This window comes from Petaurus breviceps, unplaced genomic scaffold (assembly GCF_028583685.1).
Source record: "Petaurus breviceps papuanus isolate PSGF00001 unplaced genomic scaffold, PetGlider_PUasm1.0 446, whole genome shotgun sequence".
Classification (NCBI taxonomy): Eukaryota; Metazoa; Chordata; class Mammalia; order Diprotodontia; family Petauridae; genus Petaurus; species Petaurus breviceps.
The window spans coordinates 1091547-1117956 of record NW_027186338.1 but is presented as its reverse complement, the minus strand read 5'-3'; the positions used below and the strand labels follow the sequence as shown (position 1 = coordinate 1117956).

Here is a 26410-nt window from a genome sequence, read left to right as displayed (position 1 = left end):
AGCGCCTCCCGGGAATTGTAGTTTAGAGGCTGTTGCACCCTCTGCGCGTGCCTGGAGTTGGCCATTTCCCCGGCCTGGAATGTGATCCCACCTCCCTGTGTGTCCCGCCCCGAGCCCGCCTTTCCTATCAGGAGTCCCGCCCATTCCACGCCTTCCTTTGCCTCCTGCTTGGTCTTCACAGCTCTAGAGTCCACGGGAAGTTACCAGCCGTGGGGTCGCAGACCTGGAAGCGCACTAGGGCTCCTCCCAGTCAAGTCCACCCCATGGTCTCTCCCATTCCTGCCGCCAGTCCCAACAGGCCCCAGCTCTAGGCAAATACTCCATCTGCGCTGCCATCTTCCCGGCGGAAGTGACGAAACCACGAAGGGAAGTGGCGTTTCCGAGAAAGGAAACCACGAGCTGTGGGTACGGGCTCAGACCCGGGGCCTTCCAGGCCGCAGGAGCAGCACACGAGGGGACCCGGGGCAGCAGGAGAGGGCGAGAGGGCACGAGGCACAAGCGGGGTCCCCGGAGGCGCCAGCAAAGCCTGGGCCGTGTTTTGGCAAGCGATGTTGGGGAAAAGACGCGGATCCGAAGAGGGCCGGGCCCTGTGTGGGGTCCGTGGGGTGAGGATCACGGCCGAGGGGAGAAGGTAGGTCCAGGACGTGCCCATTTTGTGTGTTTCCTTTGTCAAGGAGATGGACCCAAGGGAAACCGGGAGAGCGTGAGGGCATTTAGCTAAGGTTGCAGAATGCCAGTCCTTTGGTAGATGGACTAAATGAAAATAAGAGCCACCATCTACCTGGAGCTTCTGGCTTTCTTTCCAACGCCTGCTAAGTACTTTACGCTGACTATCTCATCGGGTCTTCACTACAGCCCTGGGAAGTGGGTGCTTATATAGCCCCCATTTTGTAGCTGTGGAAGCTAGGGTGAAGTGACTTGCCCAGGGTCACATGGCTAGCAGGTGCCTGAACTTGGCTTTGAACTCAGGGCTATGAGAAGTAACAGCAAAAATGTGACAAGTGTGATTGTAACAGGACTTAATGACTGAAACTTGGGAACTTCTCTGATGTTTGTCTGAACTCAGAGAACACCTGGTGCTTGTTCAAACAATACAATAATTATTTTGCTAGAGGGTGAGCACCACGGATTGTTGTTATGCCAAGATCAGGGCACAGCTTCATTTCCTGGTCTTAGCTCTACAAACAGGGTGTCTCCAAATATCTCCACAAGAGAAACTCAACTATACCTTGAAGAGCCAGTCAGGGCATTAGTAGTAATTTAGCCTGGTACCAGCAGCCACCAGGAGAGTCTCCCAAGCTCCTAATCTGTGCTGCTATCATCCTGCACTTGGGTTCTTGCCTGGTTCAGTGGCGGTGGGTCTGGGACAAACTATATTCTCACAGCAATGTAGAGGTTGCCAGACTCTATTACTATTAACACCATTACAGCTGGCCTGTCTCTGATCCAGCTCTGAACAAAAGCCTCCTGGGGAAATTTGGCAGCCTTGGGTCAGGGGAATAGCTGCTTCTACAAAATCTTAGGTCAGAGCAGTGACTGCTGTCTTCTCAAGACCAAGCTCTGGTTAGCCTGCACCCCCAACTCCCTCACCCATCTCAGGCCCCAACTCATTCACACATTACATTCTCCAGACAAAATCAGGACAGAGAGTTGAGAGCATTCCTGATAGGGGATTGTGTGTGTGTGTGTGTGGTTGGATTAGTCGATATTCCAGATCCATCCAAAATTCTTTACTCTCTACCTCATGTTTACATTGGAAAAGCAAAAATTGGTTTTCTTAAGAATGCTGGCTCATTTTTATCCAAGTCTTACTTACACGTTCATCTGGCAGCTAGATAGCACAGTGGATAGAGCCCAGGCCTGAAGCCAGGTCCTCTTCCTGACTTCAAATCTGACCTGACATTTGCTAGCTGTGTGACCCTGGGCAAGTCACGTAACCTGGTTGGCCTCAGTTTCGTCATCTTTAAAATTAGTTGAGTTCAAATGTTATTTCACGCACAAAGCTGAGTGACCCTGGGCAAATTCACTTAACCTCTCTCAGCTTCAATTCCCTTATCTGTAAAATAGGAATAATAATAGTACTTTTCCACCAGGATTATGGGGATCAAAGGAGATAATGTTTGTAAAACTTTTTATAAAACCTCAGTGATATTAAAATGTTATCCTCCAGAACCATTATCATTAATACTAGAAGAAGGTAGGTAGTGAAATGGCTAGAGCTCTTGCCCTGGATTCAGGAGACCCTGAGTTCAAATCCAGCCTCAGATACTTATTAGTTGTATTATCCTGGGCAAGTCACTTAACTTTTTCAGCATCAGATTCTTGATCTGCAAAATGAGGGTAGCAGTACCATGTACCATCCAAAGTTTTGTGGGAATAACATGAGACCATATTTCTTTCTCCTTTTTTTTGTAGAGGCAATTGGGATTAAGTGACTTGCCCAAGGTCACATGGTTAGTAAGTGTTAAGTGTCTTAGATCACATTTGAACTCAAGGGCTGGTGCTCTATTCACTGGGCCACCTAGTTGCCCCAAGAGACAATATTTTTAAAAACACTTTTATAAACTTTCTAGTCTCATATAATTGCTGGCTATCCTCACCATCATAATCACTACCACCACCATCATCATCATCTAGACTGGGAGGCAGAAGAGCTAGGTTCCAGTTTCAGCTGTTGCAGTTAATGGTCAAGTCATATGAGACAAATTATTGACAATCTCTGAATATCAATTTCCTTTCTCTAAAATGGAGATGATCGTGCCCATTCTGCTTGCATCTAAGGGTTATTGTAAAGCTCAAAGAAAAACCTGTTTAAAGAGCCATGCAAACATATGGATTCTGCGCTTTATTTTTAAGGTTACAACTTGCTATCTGCATGACATTATTTTGAACCACTTTTACATGGCTAGGCCTTAGTTTCCTTATTAATAGACTGGGTGGGTTGGAGCAGAGGTTCCATAAGGTTCCATTCATATCTCTAAACATCATCCTATCATCCTGTGATTATGAATTACTTCAGTAATTTAACAATAAAGATTGTTCTGTTTCTTTTCTTTGACAAGAAACTAAGAAAATGGGTTTCAATCCCACCTCGAACCCACCACCCACCTCCGGGAGGGGGAGATGCATCCCTGAAGCTGAGTGTTCCTCCTTGATCTGACTGGAGACATTTAAGGAGAAACTGTTCATGTCATAATCCCTGAAGTACATTGGCTCTGAAGTTGGAAGTCCCTGAACTTTCTCTCACAGCCCATCTGCTTTGCATGTCACCTCCCTCCAATCCCTTGACCACATATAAGAGCCCTTATTCAGTGGAACCTGTCACTCCCCAATGCTGAGTTCAGAACTGAACAGAGTATAGCATAGAGATGGTGTCACTGACCCAGTGCCTGGGCCTCCTGCTACTCTGCCTCCCAGGTAGGAGGTAGCCCATGCAGAGGGGCCATGGTATCATTAATATGCTTTCATGATCATTTCAAACAATGATAATAAATGTAAATAACTTTCATATGTCATTTTAAGGTTTTTAAAGTCTTAAATATGTTACACGTTGGGAACACTGAAATATTGATATTAAATAGAGGATATGACACTCAAAGGTGAATAATGTCAATGTAGCTGTTTCTGTGAGAACCTCAGTGGGTATAATCTGGTTAAATGGTTTAAAAAATGTCTCTAAATGAAGATGCCAACATGGTTATTGTAGAACCTAGATTTCAGCCTCCTCCATCATGCTTCTGGAGAGAGGGCTGTTAAAAAGGCATATCTACACATGGGCAATCTCTGCTGATGCCCTGACATCTCAGTCCTCAGATGGTCTAATATGCATAGGAAGCCCAATGACTTTCTCTTTTATAAACACCCCTGGTGCATGTGGGATCCTCAGGGAAGCCCCTGAGAGTTTCTTCTCATTGACCTTTGAAATCCCGGGTACCTCAGTGGGAGAAAGCAAAAACTTGAATGAACTCTAATATTTTCAGTCAATAAATAGACATTTATTAGGCACCTTTGATATTCCAGGCACTGTTCTAACTACTAAAGATACCAAAAAAAGAAAAGGCAAAAGTATCGCTGCTGTCAAGGAACAGTCAAATAGAGGAGATACAATGCAAATAATTATGTCCAAAACAGTCACATAGAGGTAAATTGAAGGTATTAGCAGTAAGGGGAAATCAGGAAACACTTTCTGCAAAAGGTGGGAAATTAGTTGCTACTTGGAGGAAGCCAGGAGACAGAGATGGGGAGGGACAGCCAGGGAAACTGACCAGAGTTGAGAGATGAAGTATCTAATTCCTGGAAGACCAAGGAGGGTAATATCACTGAATTAGAGAATGTGCAGGGAGTAACGTGAAAAAGACTAGAAGTGTCTGTATCTGTGTGTGTGGTGCTGGTGCTGGTGGCAGGTTACAAAGGGCTTTGAACACCAAACAGGATTTTGTATTTGATTCTAAATGTGATAGGAGTCCACTATAGTATCTTGAGTAGGAGACTGACAGTATCAGACATTTAGAAAGATCTCTTTGGCAACTGAGTGAAAGATGGAATGGAGTAGAGAGAGACTTATGTCAGGCTCATTGTGGGTAGCTGAGAAAGCTAAAGCAACTCCATTTTATCTGCAGTTCTTCAATCTTGCCCCTGACGTTGTGTGCCTCCCATCCCTTTCCATAACTTTCTTTGCCGCTGGAATAGCAGGGCAGTCCTATCTACTAGGGTTACAAGAGATAGCTAACCTGAATAAGACCTTCTTTGTAACTAGCCCAGCAACACACCTGTCAAATCAAAGCACACCAAATACCTATTGTTAGCCCGCAAGCCCCCAGCAACAGCTTTACCCAATCCTAAGGTGCCATATACCCAATTCACTTTCTACCTAAAATGAAAAGACTATAAATTTTATCCTTTAATTCCTTCAAGAAATCTCTAGCCAACAATGTGGGGCTCTCTTGCCAGTGCATTCATGAAACCCTTATTGGTTCTTAAATGTTTGAACTTTGGGGTTTGTGTTTGGTTTCAGTATTGATTCTGGTTTGTTCAGCAATGACAATTTCATCAACAAGATCAAGAGTCTACTGCAATCCTTCAGTGATGGAGTAATGATGGTTTGTACCAGGTTGGTGCCAATGTCATCAGAGAAAAAGAGGAATATATGAGAGTTATGAAGGTAATATCAACAGCTTTCATATTGGATATGGGGGTAGGAGTGAGTAAAGAGTTAAAGGTGAGACATTTAGGTTTCAAGCATGGGTGACTGGGAGCGTGGTGGCCCCCTGGACGGTAATAAAGAAGTCAGGAATAGGAGAGAATTTGGAGGGGCGTAAGATTGCAATTTCAGATTTGGAACTGTTAAGTTTAAAATATCTATGGGACATCAAATGTCCAAAAGGCAGAGATGTAAGCCTGGAGGATAGCAGAGAGGTTATGCCTGGTTAAGTATTTTTGAGAATCGACAGGATACAAATCATAATGGAAAGCATGGGGCATGATGAAATCACCAAGTGAAACAGCACAGGGGAAGAAGGGAAGAGGGGCTAGGATGTAGGGGACCAAAATATAGCAGGTGTTAAGATGATAAAATCCAGCGAGGGGATTTATTGAATAGCTGGGAGGAGGACCGGGAGAGAGTACTGTCACAAAATCTTGGAGGATAGTGTATTAAGAGAAGTGATCCAGGGTGGCTAGATAACAAAGTGAAAAGAGCACCGGCCCTGGAGGCAGGAGGACCTGAGTTTGGCCTCAGACTCTTAACACAAAAACTAGCCATGTGACCCTGGGCAAATCACTTAGCCCAAACTGCCCTCCGAAAAGGAAAACAAAAAAACAAAAAAGAAAAGTTATCAATTGTGTTAAAAAATTGAAGAGCTCAAGAAGAGTGAGATTAAGAAAAGGCTGTCATATCTGGCTATTAGATACCTAAGATCTTTGGAGAGCTTAGTTTAAGTTGAATAATAAGATCAGAAGCTCTAGAGTATAGAGTTAAGGAGAGATTGAGAGAAAAGAAGTAGAGGCACCTATCATAGATGTCTTTCTCAAGGCATTTTGCCACAAAAGGACAGATATGGGAAAATAGTTCATGGGGGTGAATTATCAAGGGATATTTCTTTGAGGATACAGGAGCCATGAGTACATTTTTTGGCAATAAAAAATGAGATATTGAATAGGGAGAGAATGAGGATGACAGAGGAGGCCATGTACTGGAGAAGACAGGACAAAAGGGGATGACTTGGACATGGAGAAAGGTTTGCACTGGCCAGAAGAGCCACTTTTTTGTGTGAGACAGGAGTGAAGTTGGAAAAAGTGATAGAAGGTGTCTGGAGGGTATGAGCTAAATAAGAAGTGAGAAGGCAAAGCTCTCCATGAATGGTCTTTTTTTCAGTGACATATGAAGCAAGGTTCTCAGCTGAGAAAGTGATGGAAGTGGAAGTATCTTAGAAGTTTGAGGAGGAATGAAAAGCTCTGGAAAAGCCTGTGTGGTGAGTGAGATACTATAGGAGAGACTTTACAACAAACATGATCCAGCTTAGCTTTGTTCCACAGCATATTGAATAGGAAGGAAGATGGGAGTAATCCAGAAATGAGGCTTAGTAAAGTAACATCAGGAATAGGATATGGGGCTAAGTGATTCAAGAGAACAGTGTAGACTGAATTCATTCACCAAGGGGTCAAGACGGGGAACAGTGCAGTCATAGCACGAAAGATAGTCTAGGGAAGAAATCAGTGATCAAGCACTAGTAGGTCATAGTAAGGATGAAGAATATGTCTTAGATTGCAAGGCAAAAGAAAAAAAGGCATGAAATAGTAATAGATTGTGATCAGATAGATTCATTTCAGAAGTTGTGACCATAGAGAAGTTGGATTGGTGTGAGTTGGGCAGATTGAAGGTACAACCATCTGTGTGTTTCTGAGGTGGGATAGGGGATAATTTCATGGGAAAATAGGGATTTGAGAGAGTATGTTGTTGTGTGACTCTGCTTGTTCAAGCCCTTTGGTTTGAGTGCAGGAATTGGAGAATAAAGAAAGACTGAGTCAGTCAATGAATTCATTGAGGAATTATGGAGAGTGTCCTGAAGGTAAAGACACAAAAGCTAACAGATTTTTGACTGGGTGGTAGATATGTATTCAGTGGGCTTTAAAGAAGAGTTTCTTGGGTGATGAACGCAGAGAGAGAATCAGGAATATTCAGAATTCCTCACCTGAATCAGATGGCTGTCTCCTGGGTGACCCAATAAGCTTCAAGGACCCATGTCTCCCTCAGATGGCCAAGGGAAAAGAATCATTCCCCTTTCCAATCATGTGCTCCCCTCAGATGTCAGAGACACATGCTCCAGTAGAAAGGAAGAGCCACTCTGGGCCTATTCATCTAGATATTTCTTGCCTTGGATCTCATCTAGTTCTCAAGTTTTCCTGCCCAACTTGTTCTTGGGACCTGCCATAGGAAACTAGCATCCCTAAAATGAACAAAGATACTAAAAGATGTAAAAATCTCAGTGTTGAATGAGCTGTGAGATGACAGGCACATTAATCCTCTGTTGCAAAAGCCTTGGATTAACCCACTATTTCTGGAAAACAATATAGGGGACGAGGAAATAAGCATTTATATAGCTCCTATTTTGTGCCCAAAACTGCTTAAGAGCTTTAAATATTTGATCCCATTGGACCTTCACAAAGACCCTGAGTGCAAGATGCTCTTCTTATCCCCATTTTCTAGATTAAAAACCAACCAAAGCAAACTTTCAGATGGTGAAATCACAGGTCTATTAAAAAATTATAGTACTATCAGAAAGGCCAAGTTCCCTTTTCTTTTTTTTATCAATATACCGGCCCCCCGCCCCAACCAGGGGGAAAAAAGTGGGCACAGGAACGATCTGTTTGGTTTGAATAGACCACAAGCTAATAAACAAAAAGAAATAATTATAGCTAACACAAGTCTGGATCCTGATATGTACCAGGCACTGTACTAAGCACTCTGCAATTAAAATCTCATTTTATCTTCGCACAACCCAGGGAGATACGTGCTATTATCATTTCCACTTTATACATGGAGAAGCTGGGGCAGGTATTAAGTGATTTGCCCAAAGTCACACAGCTAGTGTAAGTATCTAAGGGTAAACTTGAACTCATGTCTTCCTTGCTTCAGATGTGGTGCTTTATTCACTGTGCCAACATATCTGGTAGATATGGTCACTTCTCTGTAAGGATCACCCCTCCACCCCCACCACTCAGCCTCTGAGTTTCAGGTAATTTGGTGGATGGTGGGCAAGGTCTGGGTCATAGAATTCTGGCCTACAACCCCTTCCCTAGTTGGTCACAGGGAGTATACATGGGAAAAGGACTTTGTTTTGAATATAAACATAAACCTATAAACCATAAGAAAGAGGGATTGAGTATGTGATCTTGGCCCTGTGAATATACATATCTGACTTCTGATTGTTTGATTTGTAAAAATGAGTGGTTTGGAAGGCATCACCATTGTGGACAGACTGAAGCATGTTATTTGCTCTATTTTTTTTTTTTTTGCTCCTTCCTTGTCGTTTTGCCCATTGGTCCTAATTCTTTACAACATGTATAATGCAAAAATAGGTTTAATATGGATGTATTTAATATGGCTATATCAAATTACACACCATCTTTGGGTGGGAGAGGGGAGAGATGGGGAGAAAATTTGGAACTCAAAATCTTCTGGAAGTGAATGTTAAAAACTATAAATGAATAAATTAAAAATAAAAACCACCATAGTCCTTGCCCTTAAGAAACTCACAGTCCAGTGGGAGAGACTATACAAGCAAGTCTCTAAAAACAAAATATATGCAGCAAGATTTGAGTTTGATATCAAAGAAAAGGCACTAAATTTACAAAGGACTGGAAAAGGCTTCTTGCAGAAGTTGGAACTTTACCTGGGACTTGGAGGAATCCAGGGAAGCCAGGGTGAAGAGATAAAGAGAGTGAATATTTCAGATATGGAAGCAGGAAGTGAAAATACTGAGAACTGGGAGATAAATGTCATGTATAAGGAACAACATGGAGGCCAGGATCACTATCACAAAGCACACTGATATATTTTCCTCCTTTGTTTCTCCTGCCTGCACCCCCTTTCGGAAGTATTTAGAGATATACATTTCCTTTTCAGGCCTGCTTTGGCTGCATCTTAAAATTTTGGTATTTTGCACTAATATTATCATATTTGATGAAATCTTCTATCATTACTATATATTTTTTTCATGACAAGTTCTTTAGAACTTAAGTTATTCAGTCTCCAGTGAACTTTTATCTTTTTTCACTGGCCCTATAAAAATATTCCTTTCATTGCTGTCATTAAAGAATATGGATAATAATTCTGGTTTTCTGAATTTGTGTAGATTTTACATCCTAATATAAATTTTCAAGGTTCCAAACACAGGTAATGTCTATACTCTTTTAAATACCCATTTAATAATCACAAGTAGTCTTTAATATTTGACTTTTCTAAAATTATATTCAGGTAATGACGTCCTTATTTATTGTTTGGTTAGATTGATTTATGGCTAAAAGGGTTATATTGGGGTAATCCACTATTGTATTTTTACTTTCCATTTCTCTGTAATTCATTTAGTTCTTCCTTTAATCTTTAGCTGTTATGTCATTCAGCACACATATTTTAAGTATTAAAATTCAGTCGTTGTCTATGTAGCCTTTCTGAAAAAGGTAGTTTCTCCATTTCTCTCTTTTAAGTCTATTTCTGTTGTTGCCTTGTCTGAAATCACAATCAAGTCAATGGTGATAGGCTGCAAGCTAGGGTGACAGAGAGTATGCTGGTCCCCTGGACAGTAGTAAAGAAGTCAGGAAGAGGGGAGAAGTTGGGAAAAAAAGATTGGATGTACATCAGTTTAGTAGGGAGAAATCTGTTTTGTTTTGAAATAGTCAGGCAATGTAGTGTATACTACAAGGCGGTCAGCACAAGATATTTTTAGTCCATAGATGAGTGACAGAATATGCTTCATATACTATTTGAGTTTAGAAAAATGCAAGAATGGGGGATTTTCAAGAGACATGGATGGAAAGAATGACATACCAAAGAATCAAAATAAATGTAACAAAATTATAAAGATCAAGTGGGTCTCAAATGACAAGAGAAAATAGCTCTAACCTCCCCCTCAGTAGAGGTGGGTGGTCCACACATGGTACACACGGCACGTTTTTGGACTTTCTCAATATACTGATCACTTATGCTGATTATTTTTCCTCTCTAAAAAGCAAAGAAGGGCGGCCAGGTGGCTCAGTGAGTAAGAGCACCGGCTCCAGTGTCGGGATGATCTGGGGATCAAATCTGGGCTCAGATACTTAGCACCACACCCAGAAATAACTGGCCGTGTAACCTTGAGCAAGTTACTTAACCCCGATTGCTTTAAAAAAAAAAAAAAGCAAACAAAACACTGTCTTATGGAATGGCTCTCTTGTGAGATGGAGGGAACACACAGGGAAGACTAGGTGATTTAAGAAACAGAACAATAAAAATGAGTTTTCAAAAATTTTTATTTGACTTCAGTGTTAGACTCCTTGAGTTTAAGATGTCCACGAGACATCCCGTTTATGGCCAATAGACAGGCGGAGACGTGAGACTGGAGGATGACAAAGAGGAGCGGGTTTGGATAAGCATTTTTGAGGATCATCGCCATAGGTCTAACGCCCTTCGGTGACTCTAGACCGCGAGGCTGACGACTTTGAGCGACCATGCCTCACTGCAGTCCAATTCATCGTTTAACATTCCTCCTTCATGTTTGAAGAGGAGCAATGACATCAGAGGATACCTTGACTTGCCCATGAATTGAATCTAAGTGAGGCAGAGTTGCAGAAATTCAAAAACCTAAGTGAGGTACACAAGACACAGCAGTGGCTGAGTATAGTAATCAACTGCTTGATAAAACCAAATACTCCAGCTTCTGGGATAAGAATTCAAGATTTGACAAAAGCTGCTGGGGAAACTTTGAAACAGTGTTGGTGGGAACTAAGCACAGACTTATTACCATATACAATCTAACAGCCTCTTCACCTAGGGATGGTATCAGTGTGGTCATGGTTGTCCTTTGGGCTCAAAGAGGACCAAAATGACTCCACTATGTCAGGATCAAATTACAGTGTGCCCAACAGTGGCTGATCAGACCAATATAAGCTCAAAAGCCTCTACAACAGGTTGGGTACAAAGAGTCCATATGAACATTTGGACTGGTACATCAATACAGGTCTATGTCATAGGAGCTATATTGGACAAACATTTCTACTATCTCCAGTTCCTTTACCATGTCAGCTTAGGATTGTTTCCCCTTATCTTCATGATAAATCATTTCTGCCACATTCTCTACCCATTTGCCTAGGGGAACAAGGCATGTTCAAAACTCCTCTTGCTGGTACCTTGTACAATTTCTTCTCCCTCTTACTATCTAGCAGGGCATGGAAGAATGGAGGGAGAAGAGGAGGTAGGACTTCCCACTCAGGATATACAGTGTGACCCATGGTTACTGGACACGTTTTCACTTTAGGGATGCTGTCTCTTCCAGAATCATCAAAGTGCAAGGCCAGGACAAAGGGCCATGACCCAGGATCAGTGTATAACCTTGGTGTCTTTGCTGTCTGGCTAAACTCTCAAAGAGGCACAGTTGCACTGCAAGCCATTGGTTTTTCCAACAATGATGGCTGTGAGAGTTGGGACTATAAGGAAAACTGAAGGCCTCAGAATCAATGAGTTTGAATTGTGGTGCTACACGAGACTACTGAGAGTCTTACTGAGAGATCCAGAGATCAAATCAGTCAGTACTTAAAAGAAATTAATAATTCAGGTTACTGAGTGGAAGTTCAAATACTGAAGCTGAAGTTTAAATACTTTGGCCATATGAGATGAGATTCGTAGCAAAACCCTGATGGTGGGAAAGATTGAAGGCAAAAGGAAAATGAGATGGCAGAAGACGAAAAGGATAGATAGTATAATGGAAGCAATGAACATGAATTTGGACAGACTTCAAGGTACAGTGGGATAAAAGGTACTGGTGTGAGGGTATATGGGGTCATGAAGGGTTGGATATGACAATGAAGGGACAACAAAATCTCAAATTTCACAAGGGTTTTTGTTCAGGCCTCCTTACTACTAGTGGCTTCCTTTAGAGATTTCATTAATTCTTCCTATCAAAGCTCAATGCTGAATACTCATTAATTATCTTGATGCTATGGGATTTTATTTTTATCTCTTCCATATTTGAGAAGAAATAGAAACCCTATTTCATATAAGTGATAGTATATGAAGCAGGCACGGTATGCAAAACTGAAGTATCAGGTACCTTACTCATTAGAATAGGCAGCTCAACCCATTTTTGCACAAGTTTAATAGTAAGTTTGCTCTGACACTAAGCCTAAATTGCCTCCTTGAAATTCCTTCATTGCCCACGATTCTTCCTTTTGCGTAAAATAAGGTAAGACCAATTCCTTTTTTCACCTAAGAGGCTGCAGCAGAAGAAAACTAGATGAAAGTCCAAACCACAGAACATGGAGGGAATGTAGCCACCAGCCTCAGGGCCTGTTACCTGGAAGCCCTTGGATGTTTTGACTTAAATTGTGTTTATCAAAAAATATAGCTAACACTTATATAGTGGGGTATTCATTTCGTTTTATCCTCCCAAAAACCATTGAAGGTAGGTGCTGTTATTATCCCTATTTTAGATAATTTTTTTTAATGGAACTGAGGCAAAGTTAAGTGACACACCATGCTTGGCAAAATGAAGTTAAAAAAAAGGCAAAGCAGGTACAATAACAACCAAAAGGAGGTTCTCTGGGATGTCCCGAGTTCCTTTGCCGATGAGGTGTTTTTTAAAAAATTCTCCATGCCCAAAGAGTCCCTAAGTGGGTCCCAAATGAAGTCACCTGGGAGGAAACTTAACTAAAACTACTCCAGGTCTGCTCTGCAATAACTCCTTTGCCCACAATAGTCCTTGTTGTTATCATGGAAATGGGGGGGGGGGATTTAATGCAACTCTCCTGGGGTCCTTCAGTGTCTTTGCTTTCAATAAGAGATCTTTAGGAATCATTTAATAAAGACTTTTTGCCTTACAAAGAGCTCACATAAGTAAGGTAACTTCTCCAAGGTTCCACAGTTATGAGTTAGAATGGCATTCCCAATTGGCTGTTATCATTTTAGATGACACAAACAACAAGCTCAAGCAGTCTCAGGAATCATTTACATTAGGGCTAAAAGACTTCAGGTGTGTTTGAGGGTTTTTTTTTTTTTTAAAGAAATATAAAAGAGAAAGATCTGAGCCAAAAATCTATGGATTTTTCAAAAATCGAAATCTCTGCAAAGTTGAGATCAGGAAGGTGGGATTACTATACAGAGGTCACTAGATGTGCTAATCCCTCCAACCCATGACTCACTGTCACAAAATTTCTAATCCACCTACTCCCCAAAACCTAAGGCACCATCTGGCTAAACTGAAGAATCTGAGACTGACCTGGTTTTAAGATTCTCCAGAACAAGATGCTCTAACAGCATTATATTTTTCACTTAACAATATTTTATATTTTCCAATTACATGTAAAGATAGGTTTTCAACATTAACTTTTTAAAAGACTGACTTCCAAGTTTTTTTTGTCCCTCCCAACCCTCCTCCCTAAGACAGTAAACAATTTATCACATTAAACATATTTCCATATTAGTCATGTAGTGTAAAAAGAATTAGAACAAAAGAGAAAATCCACAAGGAAAAAATAACAAGAAAACCAAAAAAAGTGGCACTTTTATGTTTCCATCTGCATTCAGACTTCATAGTTCTTTCTCTAGATGTGGATAGCATTTTCCATCATGAGTCATTTGGAATTGTTTTAGGTCACTATATTGCTGAGAAGAACTAATCTATCAAAGTTGATCACCACGCAATGTTGCTGTTACCGTATACAATATTCTCCTGGTCCTGCTCTCTTCATTCAGCATCAGTTCACCTAAGTCTTTCCATGTTTTTCTCAAATCTATCTGCTCATCACTTCTTATAGCAAAATAGCATTCCGTTACATTCATATACCACAACCTGTTCAGCCATTCCCCAATTGACAGATATCCTCTCAGTTTCCAATTCCTGGCCATCACAAAAAGAACTGCTATAAATACTTTTCAACATGTGGGTCCTTTCCCATTATTTTATGATCCCTTTCGGATACAGACTTAGTAGTGGTATTGCTAGATCCAAAGTTGTGCAGTTTTATATGTAGCCCTTTGTAATAATTTCAAATTGCTCTTAAGAATGGTCAGGTCAGTTCACTACTCTACCAACAATGCATTGGTGTTCCAACTTTCCCACATCCTCTCCAACATTTATTTTCCTTTTCTGCCCTATCAGCCAATATGATAGTTGTGAGATGGTACCTTGGAGTTGTTTCAATATATATTTCTCTAATCGGTAGTGCTTTGGAACATTTTTTTCATTTGATTACAGGTATCTTTAGCTTTTTTTATCTGAAAACTTCCTGTTCATATTCTTTGACCATTTCTCATTTAATTGTATTCTTATAAATTTTACTCAGTTCTCTGTATTTTTGGGAAATCAGGCCATTATCAGAAGCACTGGAAGTAAAACTTGTTTTTCAGCTTTCTGCTTTCCTTCTAATCTTGGCTACACTGATTTTGTACAAAACCCTTTAAAATTAATGTGATCAAAATTTTGTATTTCATAATGTTCTCTATCTTTTGTTTGGTCATAAATTCTTCCCTTCTCTATAGATTTGGCTGGTAAACTATTCCTTACTCTCCTGATTTGCTTATGGTATCACCCTTTACGTCTCAATCATGTACCCATTTCAACTGACTCATCACTCTGTTTCTTAGATAGTACCAAATAATCTTGATGATTGTCATTGCATAATATATTTATAAATCTGGTAAGGCTAAGCCACCTTCCTTTGCAATGTTTTCCATTAAGAGCCTTGAGATTCTTAACTATTTGTTCTTCCAGATGAATTGTTATTATTTCTGGCTCTATAAATAATTTTTTGTAGTTTGATTGACATCATGAAAAAGTAAATTAATTTAGGTAGATTCTCTTTTTTATTATATTAGTTCAACCTACCCATAAGGATTTGATGTTTTTCCAATTGTTTAGATATGACTTTATTTGTGTGAAAAGTGTCTTACAACTGTATTCATATTGTTCCTGAGTTTGTCTTGGCAGGTACAATCAGTGGAATAGATGAGGTACACAAGACACAGCAGTCACTGAGTATAGTAATAAACTGATAAAACCAAATACTCCAGCTTTTGGGATAAGAATTCAAGATTTGACAAAAGCTGCTGGGAAAACTTTGAAACAGTGTTGGTGGAAACTAAGTACTGACTTACTACCATATACAATATAAGAGCCTCTTAACCTAGGGATGGTATCAGTGTAGCCATGTTTGTCCTTTGTGCTCAAAGAGGACCAAAATGACACCACTACATCAAGATTAAATTACAGTGTGCCCAACAGTGGCTGATCAGACCAATAGGAGCTCAAAAGGCTCTATAACATGTTGCAGACAAATAGTCCATATGAACATTTGGACTGGTACATTAATACAGCAATGTCTATGTCATAGGAGCTATATTGGACAAACATTTCTACTATCTCCAGTTCCTTTACCATGTCAGCTTAGGATTGTTTCCCCTTATCTTCATGATGAATCATTTCTGCCACATTCTCTACCCATCTGCCTATGGAAACAAGGCATGTTCCAAATTCCTCTTGCCGTTACCTTGTACAGTTTCTTCTGCCTCTACTATCTAGCAGGGCATAAAAGAAGAATGGAGGGAGAGGAGGAGGTATGACTCCCCACTCAGGATATACAGTGTAAGCCATGGTTACTGGACATGCTCTGACCTTTAGGAATGCTTTGTTTCTCACCTCCTTCTGTTGTGCTTAAGTATGCCCATTCATATGGTTTTCTCCAGTATGAATTCTCTGATGTCTAGTAAGATGTGTCTTTCTCCCAAAGGCCTTCCCACATACAGTACATTGATACGATTTCTCTCCAGTATGAATTATTTGATGTTGAATAAGTTTTGAGTTGTAGTGGAAAGACTTCCCACATTCCTTACATTCAAAAATAATGTTTCCAATATGAATTTGCTGATGCACATTAAGATGCACGTTTCTTGTGAAGGCCTTGCCACATTCACTACATTTGCAAGGTTTCTCTCCAGTATGAATTCTCTGATGCACTTTAAGTTGCGAGTAAGTCCTGAAGGCTTTCCCACATTCACTACATTCATAAGGTTTCTCTCCAGTATGAATTCTCTGATGCATTATAAGTCGTTTCTTAATTCTGAAGGTTTTTCCACATTTACTACATCCATAAGGTTTCTCTCCAGTATGAATTCTCTGATGCATAGTAAGCTCTAATTTTTTCCTGAAGGCCTTCCCACATTCACTACATTCATAAGGTTTGTCTTCTCCAGTATGAACTCTCTGATGTACTCTAAGTTGTTCCTTACTCCTAAAGGCCTTTCTACATTCATTACATTCATAAGGTTTCTCTCCAGTATGAATTCTCTGATGAACTATAAGATGATCCTTACTCCTGAAGGCCTTTCCACATTCACTACATTCATAAGGTTTCTCTCCAGTATGGACTCTCTTATGTACTATAACATGATCCTTACTTCTGAAGGCCTTTCCACATTCATTACATACAAAAGGTTTTTCTCCTGTATGAATTCTCTGATGCACAGTATAATTTCCCTTATTCCTGAAGGCCTTCCCACATTCACTACATTCATAAGGTTTCTCCTCTGTATGGATTTTGTGATGCACAGTAAGCTCTGACTTACTCCTGAAGGCCTTCCCACACTCATTACATTCATAAGGCTTTTCTCCAGTATGAATTCTCTGATGTACGGTATGATTTCCCTTATTCCTGAAGGCCTTTCCACATTCTCTGCATTTATAAGGTTTCTCTCCAGTGTGAATTTTCTGATGCACAGTATGATTTCGCTTATTCTTGAAGGCCTTTCCACATTCAGCACATTCATAAGGTTTCTCTCCAGTATGAATTCTCTGATGCACTGTAAGTTGTTTCTTAATCCTGAAGGCCTTTCCACATTCACTACATTCATAAGGTTTCTCTCCACTATGAATGCTTTGATGCACAGTAAGCTCTGACTTACTCTTGAAGGCCTTCCCACATTCACTACATTCATAAGGCTTCTCTCCAGTATGAATTCTCTCATGCACTGTAACTTGTTTCTTACTCCTAAAGGTCTTGCCACATTCATTACATTCATAAGGTTTCTCTCCAGTATGAATTTTTTGATGTTTAATAAGATATGAGTTGTAGGGGAAAGCCTTCCCACACTCCTTACATCCATAAAGCATCTCTCCAGTATGAATTCTCTGGTGCACAGTAAGCTCTGACTTAATCCTGAAGGCCTTCCCACATTCATTACATTCATAAGGTTTCTCTCCAGTATGAATTTTTTGATGTCGTGTAAGATATGAGTTGTAGAGGAAAGCCTTCCCACATTGCTTGCATTCATAAAGCATTTCACCAGTGTGAATTCTCTGATGCACAGTAAGATCTGACTTAATCCTGAAGGCCTTCCTACATTTACTACATTCATAAGGTTTCTCTCCAGTATGAAGTCTTTGATGTTCAATATGATGTGACTTCTTCCAGAAAGTCTTTCCACATGCACTGCATTGATAAGCATCCTCTCCAGTATGAATTCTCTGATGCAGTGTAAGTTGCATCTTAATCCTGAAGGCCTCCCCACATTTACTGCATTTATAAGGATGATCTCCAGTATGAATTATCTGATGTCGAGTAAGATTTCCCTTCCATGTGAAGGCTTTCCTACATACACTACATTTATAACGTTTCTCTCCAGCACGAATTCTTTGACAAACAGAAAGATTCTTCTTGCTCCTGAAGGCCTTCCCATGATTACAATCAAGAGGTATGTCATCTCCAGTAAATTCTCTGGTCTCTGAAAGGAAGAATAAAGAGCTTAGCAAACCTGCCTTTTTGACACTTTTAGCTGTTTTAGCTTTTAGCTGTTTAAATGTTTCAGAACTATTCTCTTGCCTTCTCACTTGAGAAGGCTACTCTCACTAATCTTTTACTAAGGATGAATTTGTCTTATGTGAAAGTCTGATGAGTTAAAGGTAACATATGTGATTGAATTGACAGAGGATGAAATTACCAGGAGGAACGAATGAACACTTATCCTACTTTAATTGACATTTGAATATCAGAAGACTTCAGAAAAAAAACAAGATGACTTAGAGAACTTGCAAATGTATCCTCACTGTCTATGGTGAAAATAAGAATGGCAAAGACTGAACAAAAAAAAAAGAGCACTGAGGAAGGAATAAGTAAGGAAGAGAAATAAATACATGAAGTAAATGGAAAGAAGAAGTATGACGGTGAAAATGTGATAACAATTGCTATAAATTTCCTCTAAATATCCAACATGCCTACTCTGTAAGAAATTCATTGAAATTTGTGAGAGTAAGACATACAGGGGTTTTTGACAAGAGAAATTATTAGCAATTACCTGAAACTTTACGCAAACTCTGCTAATCAAAGCAGAAAAAATGAAAACAATTTGGAGGTAGCAATAAAAGCCTTCAGATTTGCAAAGATACTTTAAAATGATAATTTTTTTGTAATAATGTTGAAACAGGTCTTTATTAAGCTGCTGCTGCCATTTTTCTGAAAAGTAACATAGCAATTTCAGCTAGAGGCACAAAACTGTTCATTTCCTTTGACCCTATTGTCCTGGAACTAAATCTGAAACCTCAATACATTATTGAAAGCAAACAAAGCATGCCCAGTAAAATTTATACAACAACTTTTTGTGAAAGAGCAAAATAACAAAAATCTACAGGTCCAAAAATGGGGTTATGGTCAAACAAGTCCTGTCATATGAACTTATTAATGTGCCTTTCTAAACATAATTTCAAAGCTTAAAGAAAAACAAGATGACATATACCATGACAGACTGAAGGAATGGTAAATAATGTAGAATGAAATATTTTTAAAAGTAGCAGCAAAGCAACATAATCATAAAAACAAAACAGAAGAGAACTCAGAAGGAAAAAGTGCACATTAATATCTTCAGTAATGTGCTTATTTGAAACGGGAGAATGAATTCATGCAGGTGGGGCAGGAGAAGTAGGATAATCTTAAATGAACAGAAGGGAAAAAACTGCCCAATAACTGAGGCAACAACTTTAAGTGTTGAGGCACATTTCAGTAAAGATACAAAAAAAAAAAAACTTCTCTAGGTAATAAAAGTTTTGAAGTTTCAGCTCCCTTCAATAGGCCTGAGAAGCTTTGATAGACCATTTTGTTCAACATTTTACAAGAACTTTGACCTCAAATGACCAAGGGATCACTATTTTGCAATGACCCGTGTGGTTGGTTTTTATGTAGTCACCGGGACAGCTGCTTCTGGGAACATCTGCCTCTGGCATCCAAGATGTTTCCTTCCTTTCCAACTGGTAGATCACATCTGGTTTGGAAACTCTAAATCCTGTTTATTGAAAATGAAAAAGAACTAGGGAGTCATCTCAGAGTTCCATCATAGAACACATAAATGAAATACTCCTTCCAACTCTTAGTAAAAGGTGAGGGAATAAGGGCCCCAAATGCATCTTTTCACCAAGGGTTAGCTCATTGTGTCTGAGATTTTATTTCCCCCAACCAAGAGGCTTAATGAGCTGGCTGGAGGGAGAAGTAGGATTATTTCTTTTTATTTTTTTTTTAGATGCTTGGAAGAGAAATTACATTTTTTTTTAAAGCACCTATAAAACTTAATAAAAGAATTCAACTCCAGTTCAAGCTCTCAAGTAGGCATGTTAGGAATACCTCAAAGATAGTACAAAGGATCACTGAAGGACATTTTATATTATGGTAGAATGGACTACTGCATAGAACTTTAAAATTAGTTAAACTCTGTGTTCAACTCCCTGCTTAGACCGTGGGAATATTCTATATGATGAAATCTATATAGAGAAAGAAAATCTTGGATTTAAAGTAACTGAGAGGGGAGGATATATTCTCAAGGATAACAACAAATTAAGAAATCAATTTTCATTCATACTAAGCAAAGACTTTAGTAATCTGTCTCTTGGCTACAAAAGGATTAGGAATATTTTCCTTTTGTATGCCAAAGAATAATCTAAATTCCTGAAAGCTGTCACAGTATATATTAAGACTCCAAAAGGGGTAGCTGTTCTTACCCAAAGACACCAAGTTCCTATAGTTCTCCAGCATCACATCCCGGTACAACTTTTTCTGAGATGGGTTCAATAGTACCCACTCCTCCTGGGTGAAATCCACAGTCACATCCTTGAATGTCACTGATTCCTGAAATACCAGAAACATTTCTGCTTATCCAATTATACTTCTGTTATGAAGTCTAAATTTAAACTGCTTACAGGAAGGTGAGGAAATGGAGGACAGTAAGTGGTACAGGGAATTGAAGTGATTGAGTCAAACACACTTGACTCCATTTTGTGATGCAATTCAGGAGGTAGTGCTGTTCTTTTTCTGTTCAATTATCGGTCTAGTCCAACCTCTTGTCTTTTGAGAAAAACATTCAATTGTGGGACTTGAGAGAAAATCTCATGCATTGTTTGAACCTAGCACTGTGTGGCTGGGAAATGAGACCACCCCTACCTGCTGTTTAAAGACCCTTAACTTAGAATCTAGATTTTGCTGACCAGAAACCCAGTCAGATCCAAAAAGTTTGATGTAATGAGTTTTCTCACAAATGTACATCTCAAGAAACTCATATGTCTTATCTGAAAACTAGCCCCATACTGCACAATTAGTTATTGTTTCCATGTTGCTGGGGGTAGTGGGACACCTCATTTTTTGACTTTATGAACTGAACCTGTTGCTTTTCCTCTTCCCAACATGCAAAGTCTTTAATCTTTCCTCCAATTAGAAATAAGATTATATTATACTGTATTATTAGCTTTTAATAAATTGGTCTTTGTTTTTATTGTATAAAAGTACATCTTCCCTATATACAGGATCCAGCCCTAAGTTGGGCAACTGCCATGCATTGCTGAATAAATTGTTATGCCCAAAAGATTGAACTTTTGTTTCCTCAGTCATTTCATCTTTCACTTACCACAAGGGATTATTTCATTTATTCTTTTGTATTCTACTACAGTCTGGTATATAGCAGGCACTTAAGAATTCCTCTCCCAGGGGTGGCTAGGTGGAGTAGTGGATAGAGCACCAGCCCTGGAGTCAGGAGGACCTGAGTTCAAATCCGGCCTTAGATACTTAACATAAAAACTAGCCATGTGACCTTGGGCAAGTCACTTAACTCCAATTGTCCTCCAAAAAAAGGGCAAAAAAAAATTTCTCTCCCAGAAAGAATTGATAAAGAGAAGTATGAATAGAATGATTTTACACACACACACACACACACACACACACACACACACACACACACACACACACACACACATCTAATGGTAGCCATCAACAGGATTGGGGGAGGAGTAAAAAATTTACATGATAATTTTGTTATATATTTAAAAGGAATAGCAAGTTATAGATTTGCAGGATCATCTTTTTTAATATTACATGATGTTTTGGAAATACTTATTTCATAAGTTAAAAATTAAATGAATAAACATTTTTAGAATAGTATTCTTCTCTGATTATTATGTAAGCTCCTTGAGGGCAGGAACCATTGTTGCCACCCTTTGCATCCCTTGCACTCAGCACAGTACCTGCAGTTTGTAGGTGCTCAATACATGCTTTTTGTTGTAGATGGCTCCAGTGACATCAATTTTAAATGTGGTGTTGTTCATTTTAACAATGGCTCCCCATGTCTCCTACTTGTGCCCTCTGAGCTGAAGCAGCAATATGGCTAATTCCTTTTGTATTTGCTGAAATAAACAATGAAAATGAAATAGCTAAAGACGCTATCCTGTGTCCTAAGACTTCTCTTCCAATCTAAACAAGCCCAGTCCCTTTGAGCAGTCAGCCTGATCTTTTCACAACTAAGGCAGCTATCTTCCTTTTTTCCCTCCAATTGCTGCATTTCTTAAAATGTGCTGCTCTGGAATGTACAGGAGTGTGTTCGATACTCCTGTAACCATAAAAGCAAAGGCAGGCATGGGGCACTACAATCTCCAATCTATAACAGCATGTGAACATATTTTTACTGTTGAAGAGAATGTTAAAGGACCATTACTTTCCAATTCATATATTTAGAGCTTGAAGAAACTTTAGAGTCCAAATTTCTCATTTTTCAAATTAGAGAAGTGAGCCCCAGAGAGGGAAAGTGACTTGCTTAAGGTCAAATGTGGAATAAGTGGTAGATGTGCACTCTAAGCCCAGGACCTCCTGGCTTCAAATCCAGGGCCATTTTCACTGTACTGTGTTGCTATTCTCTTTCTGTATAACCAGACCAAGGCTACAACGGAATTTTTATAAAAAAATATACATAAGAACACTCTCTGGGGCAGCAGAGAACTGGAAACAAACTGAATTCTCACCAATGAAGAACAGCCAGAAAAAATATCATAAAAAATTAATCACTGGAGAGTAGACCATAGCAGAATTGAGAGCAAGCCCCAGCCAGCAGATTTACCCACCCCAAGGGCGATTCAAAGACATCTCAATGTGGGACAGATCCATCAGAGCTGGGTAAGAGAAAGCACAGGGCCAGCAGCAGGACAGCAGCTTCTCCTGGGGCTATTAGCCCAAAGCCTAGATGTTTTAAACTCAGAAAACCCAGATATAAATGTCCCCCTAGTGTAAATTCCTGAAATAGTGGAAACAGCCTCAGGCATGGGAGGTAACTGAAGCAGCATGGAACCTGAAGTTCAGGGCTAGAGGTATCCCAACAAGCCCCACCTCAGCTGTCCAGAAAGAGATCCAGAAGCCCAGGGAGTGGAGCCAGCAAGCACTAACAACAGAAGCCTTAGCACCACCATGGGAATCTGCAGACACCAACCAGGGCCACCAACTGCTGAGCCTGTCTGAGCTGTAGCCCAAGGACAGAGAGGCAGAAACCTGAAGTGGCCAGACCACCCCTCCTCCACAGGTTACTCTTTGAGCTTCAGGGTAACCACTGAGAGTCCTGGCCTTGGCCTCAGGCTAGACACACAGAGGCTACAGCACACAAAAGTCAACAGCCAGGCCCTTAGCTCCCAGCCTAAGAAGGGCAGTCAGGAAATATGCAATCACAATTAGCAAGAAGCAACTTTGAAAAGGAAAATCAAAGAGGACTGAATCCTTTTATTATGAATGAGAAGAATCACTTTCAGGACACACCATTGATTCTATATCTACACCTGAGACCACAGAAGGAAATATAAACTGATCTCAAGCCCAAAAAGGATTCTTGGAAGAGCTCAAGAAAGATTTTAAAAGCCAAATTAGAGAGGTAGAAGATAAACTGACCAATTCTTTTAAAGTAAAATTTGTGAACTGGGATGGGAAGTTCAAAATATAACTGGAGAAAATACCTCCCTAAAAAAGGAACTTCAAAAACTAACCGAGGAAAATGATTTACTAAAAATTAGAATCAGTCAAATTAAAGGCTAAGGACTCTATGATGCATCAAGAGTAAGTCAAACAAAACATAAAGATCGAAAAATTAGAAGAAAGTGTAAAATATCTCACTGGAAAAACAATGGACCTGGAAAACAGATCCAGGAGAGATAACCTAAAATTTATTGGTCTATATACAGAAAAAAGTATATATAGAAATATAGAAAGCCATGATGAAAAAAGCAGCCTGGACAATATTCTCCAAGAGATTGTCAAAGAAAACTGTCCTGAGGTCCTAGAATCAGAAGGTAAAATATTTATCGAAAGAATTCACCGGACTCCTGAAAGAGATCCCAAATTGAAAACTCCAAGAAATACAGTAGCCAAATTCCAGAATTACAAGGTTAAGGAGAAGATACTGCAAGCAGCGAAAAAGAAAGAAATCAAATATTGTGGAACTATAGTCAGGATTACACAGGCCTAGCAGCTTCTACATTATAAGATCGGAGGGATTGGAATTTGATATTTAATAAAGCAAAAGGGCTAGCAATGCAACCAAAGATCAACTACCCAGCAAAACTGAGCATAATCTTTCAGGTAAGGAGATGTTCATTTAATGAAATAAGGGACTTCCAGATTTTCCTGATGAAAAAGCCAGAGCTCAATGGAAAATCTGATATCCAAATAGAAGACTCAAGAGAAACATAAAAATGCAAACAAGGAAAACGCACGCGCACACACACACACACACACACACACACACACAACTTGCAATTCAATAAGAGCAAACTGTTTACATCCCTATATGAGAAACTGATACCTATCAATACTGAAATTTATATAATTATCACAACATTTAAAAGGGATATACATAGACAGAGGGTCTACAAAGGGATTGTAATGGGAGAAAAGGAAAGGATGAGGCAGAAAAAGGTAAATTATGCCACACAAAGAAGTGAGGGAATTGAACATCATATGAACTTTATTCTCATTGGTCCTCGTTCAAAGCGGGATCAACATAATCAGTTAAGTTTAGGATTCTGAAAAAATGCAAAAACTCATTATAGTAGAGGGAAAGGAGGGAGGGAGAAGAGCACTGTATGAAATTTACTCTCATTGGTTTCGGTTCAAGGAGGGAATAACATACCCCATTAAGTATAAAAATCCACTGTGCCCTACAGGCAGTAGGAGGGATAAGGACGGGCAAAAACAGGAGGGGGGTGGTTGGAAGGGAGGGAAATAGCAGTAAGGGGAAAGGGTAGGTAAAGAGGATGGCACAGGGAGGGAACACTGAGGGAGGTAGTGGTCAACAGGAAAACTCTTGAGGGGAAGGGAAAAGGAAGAAACAAAAATATAAACAGGGTAGGGAATAAGATGGAGGGAAAGACACAGATAATAATGATAACTGTGAATGTGAATGGGATGAACTCTCCCATAAAAGGGAGGCGGATAGCAGAATGGATTAAAAACTACAATCCTATAATATACTGTCTACAAGAAACACATTTGAAACAATGGGATAAGGGGGGGCAGCTAGGTGGGGCAGTGAATAGATCACTGGCCCTGGAGTCAGGAAGACTTGGAGTTCAAATCTGGCCTCAGACACTTGACACACTTACTAGCCATGTGACTTTGGGCAAGTCACTTAACCCCAAATACCCTCCAAAAATAAAAAACAACAACAAAAAAAAAACCAAGGGGATACGCACAGGGTAAAAGTAAAAGGCTGGAGTAGAATATATTATGCTTCAGCTAAAGTAAAAAAAGCATGGGTAATAAAACAAAGTCAAAAGACTGAAAAAAGAATGGAAGAAAATGAAAACTATTTCATCAGGAAAGTGACCTGGGAAGTAGATAGAGGAGAGATAATTTAAAAATGATTATACTACCTAAAAAGCCATGACTAAAAACAGAGGCTAGATGTTATATTTAAAGGAACCATAAAGAAAAACTGACCAGATATCTTGGAATAAGAGAACAAGGTGGAATTACAAAGAATCTACTAATCACCTCTTCAAAGAGATCCCATAATAAAACTCCCAGAAACCTGATCTCTCAGGTCAGAGAGAGAGAATAATGCAAGCAACCAGAAACAGACGATTCAGAGACAGACAGAGCTAAAATCACTATGACACAAGATGAGCACCTACCATGATAAAGGAGCAGAGGGCTTGAAATATCCTTTCCAAAAGGCAAATGGGGTAGGATTATAACCAAGAATAATCTACTCAGCAAAACTGAGCATCATTATTCACAGCAAAACAAGGATATTTAATGAAATAGAGGATGCTTATTGTAATGGTAATGTAATTTGAATTTGAAGACCCCTTTGTAACAGCAAGTAAGCAGGTACTCAGCACTTAGTAATTAATCAAGCCTCAGGGAAAGAAGCAGAAGGTATGAACCCCAGTTCCTAATGCAACAGGAAGGAGTTGGCTGAAACAGGAAGCAGCTGATGCTGTGTGTATATAAGGAAAAGCCCCAGAGAGGAATGGTCAGAATTTCTTGGGACAAGAATCTGGTGGCAGAAGCTGTTCTGCTGCAGAGAGAGTCACTCTCAGAAGCATCTGGAGGCTGGGCTGCTACTGCTGGCCTGACAAATGAGAATTGAGAACTGAGTCAGAATTTCTTGGAGCACCATGGAGGCAGAGGCAGCTGGCGGGAGGAGGCTGAAAAGGAAAGTCACCCCTCACCCCACCCCACCTTGACTGAAGAGAATGGTTTTGATTTTGAAAACCTTGGATAGAATGATTTTTGATTCTGGGAGCCAGCTGAGACTTCTTTTGGTTCCAAGGGCCAGCCAGAGCTTCCAAGGGACTGAAGAAGCATGACTATGATGCTGAGACTTTGTCTGTTTGTGGCTTTGTTGGGCTGTGACTTCCTGGGGGTGGAAACTGAAAGG

General features: G+C 39.9%; 1 protein-coding gene and 1 long non-coding RNA gene across 10 annotated transcripts in view; one reads left to right on the top strand and one right to left on the bottom strand.

Annotated features, from left to right (window-relative positions):
• The first annotated feature begins 492 nt into the window (after nt 1-492).
• On the top strand, nt 493-3515 carry LOC138171510 (uncharacterized). Its single transcript, XR_011170898.1, has 2 exons — nt 493-631; nt 3063-3515. It is a non-coding gene; the product is annotated as an uncharacterized lncRNA (long non-coding RNA).
• Nucleotides 3516-10488: 6973 nt separating this feature from the next.
• Nucleotides 10489-26410, bottom strand: part of LOC138171477 (zinc finger protein 420-like) — a 29890-nt gene continuing 13968 nt past the window's right edge. For 4 of the 9 annotated variants that reach the window (XM_069100972.1, XM_069100978.1, XM_069100979.1 and 1 more), the window contains exons 3-5: nt 20226-20352; nt 19394-19516; nt 10489-17965 (exon numbers count right to left, since the gene is read on the bottom strand). In XM_069100972.1, coding sequence (XP_068957073.1) covers nt 15900-17965; nt 19394-19516; nt 20226-20352 — 2316 coding nt within the window. In that variant the 3' untranslated portion in view covers nt 10489-15899. Of the gene's footprint in view, nt 17966-19393; nt 19517-20225; nt 20353-21737; nt 21897-26410 lie in introns of all 9 variants that reach the window. The other 5 variants (XM_069100974.1, XM_069100976.1, XM_069100975.1 and 2 more) reach the window with 3 other exon arrangements.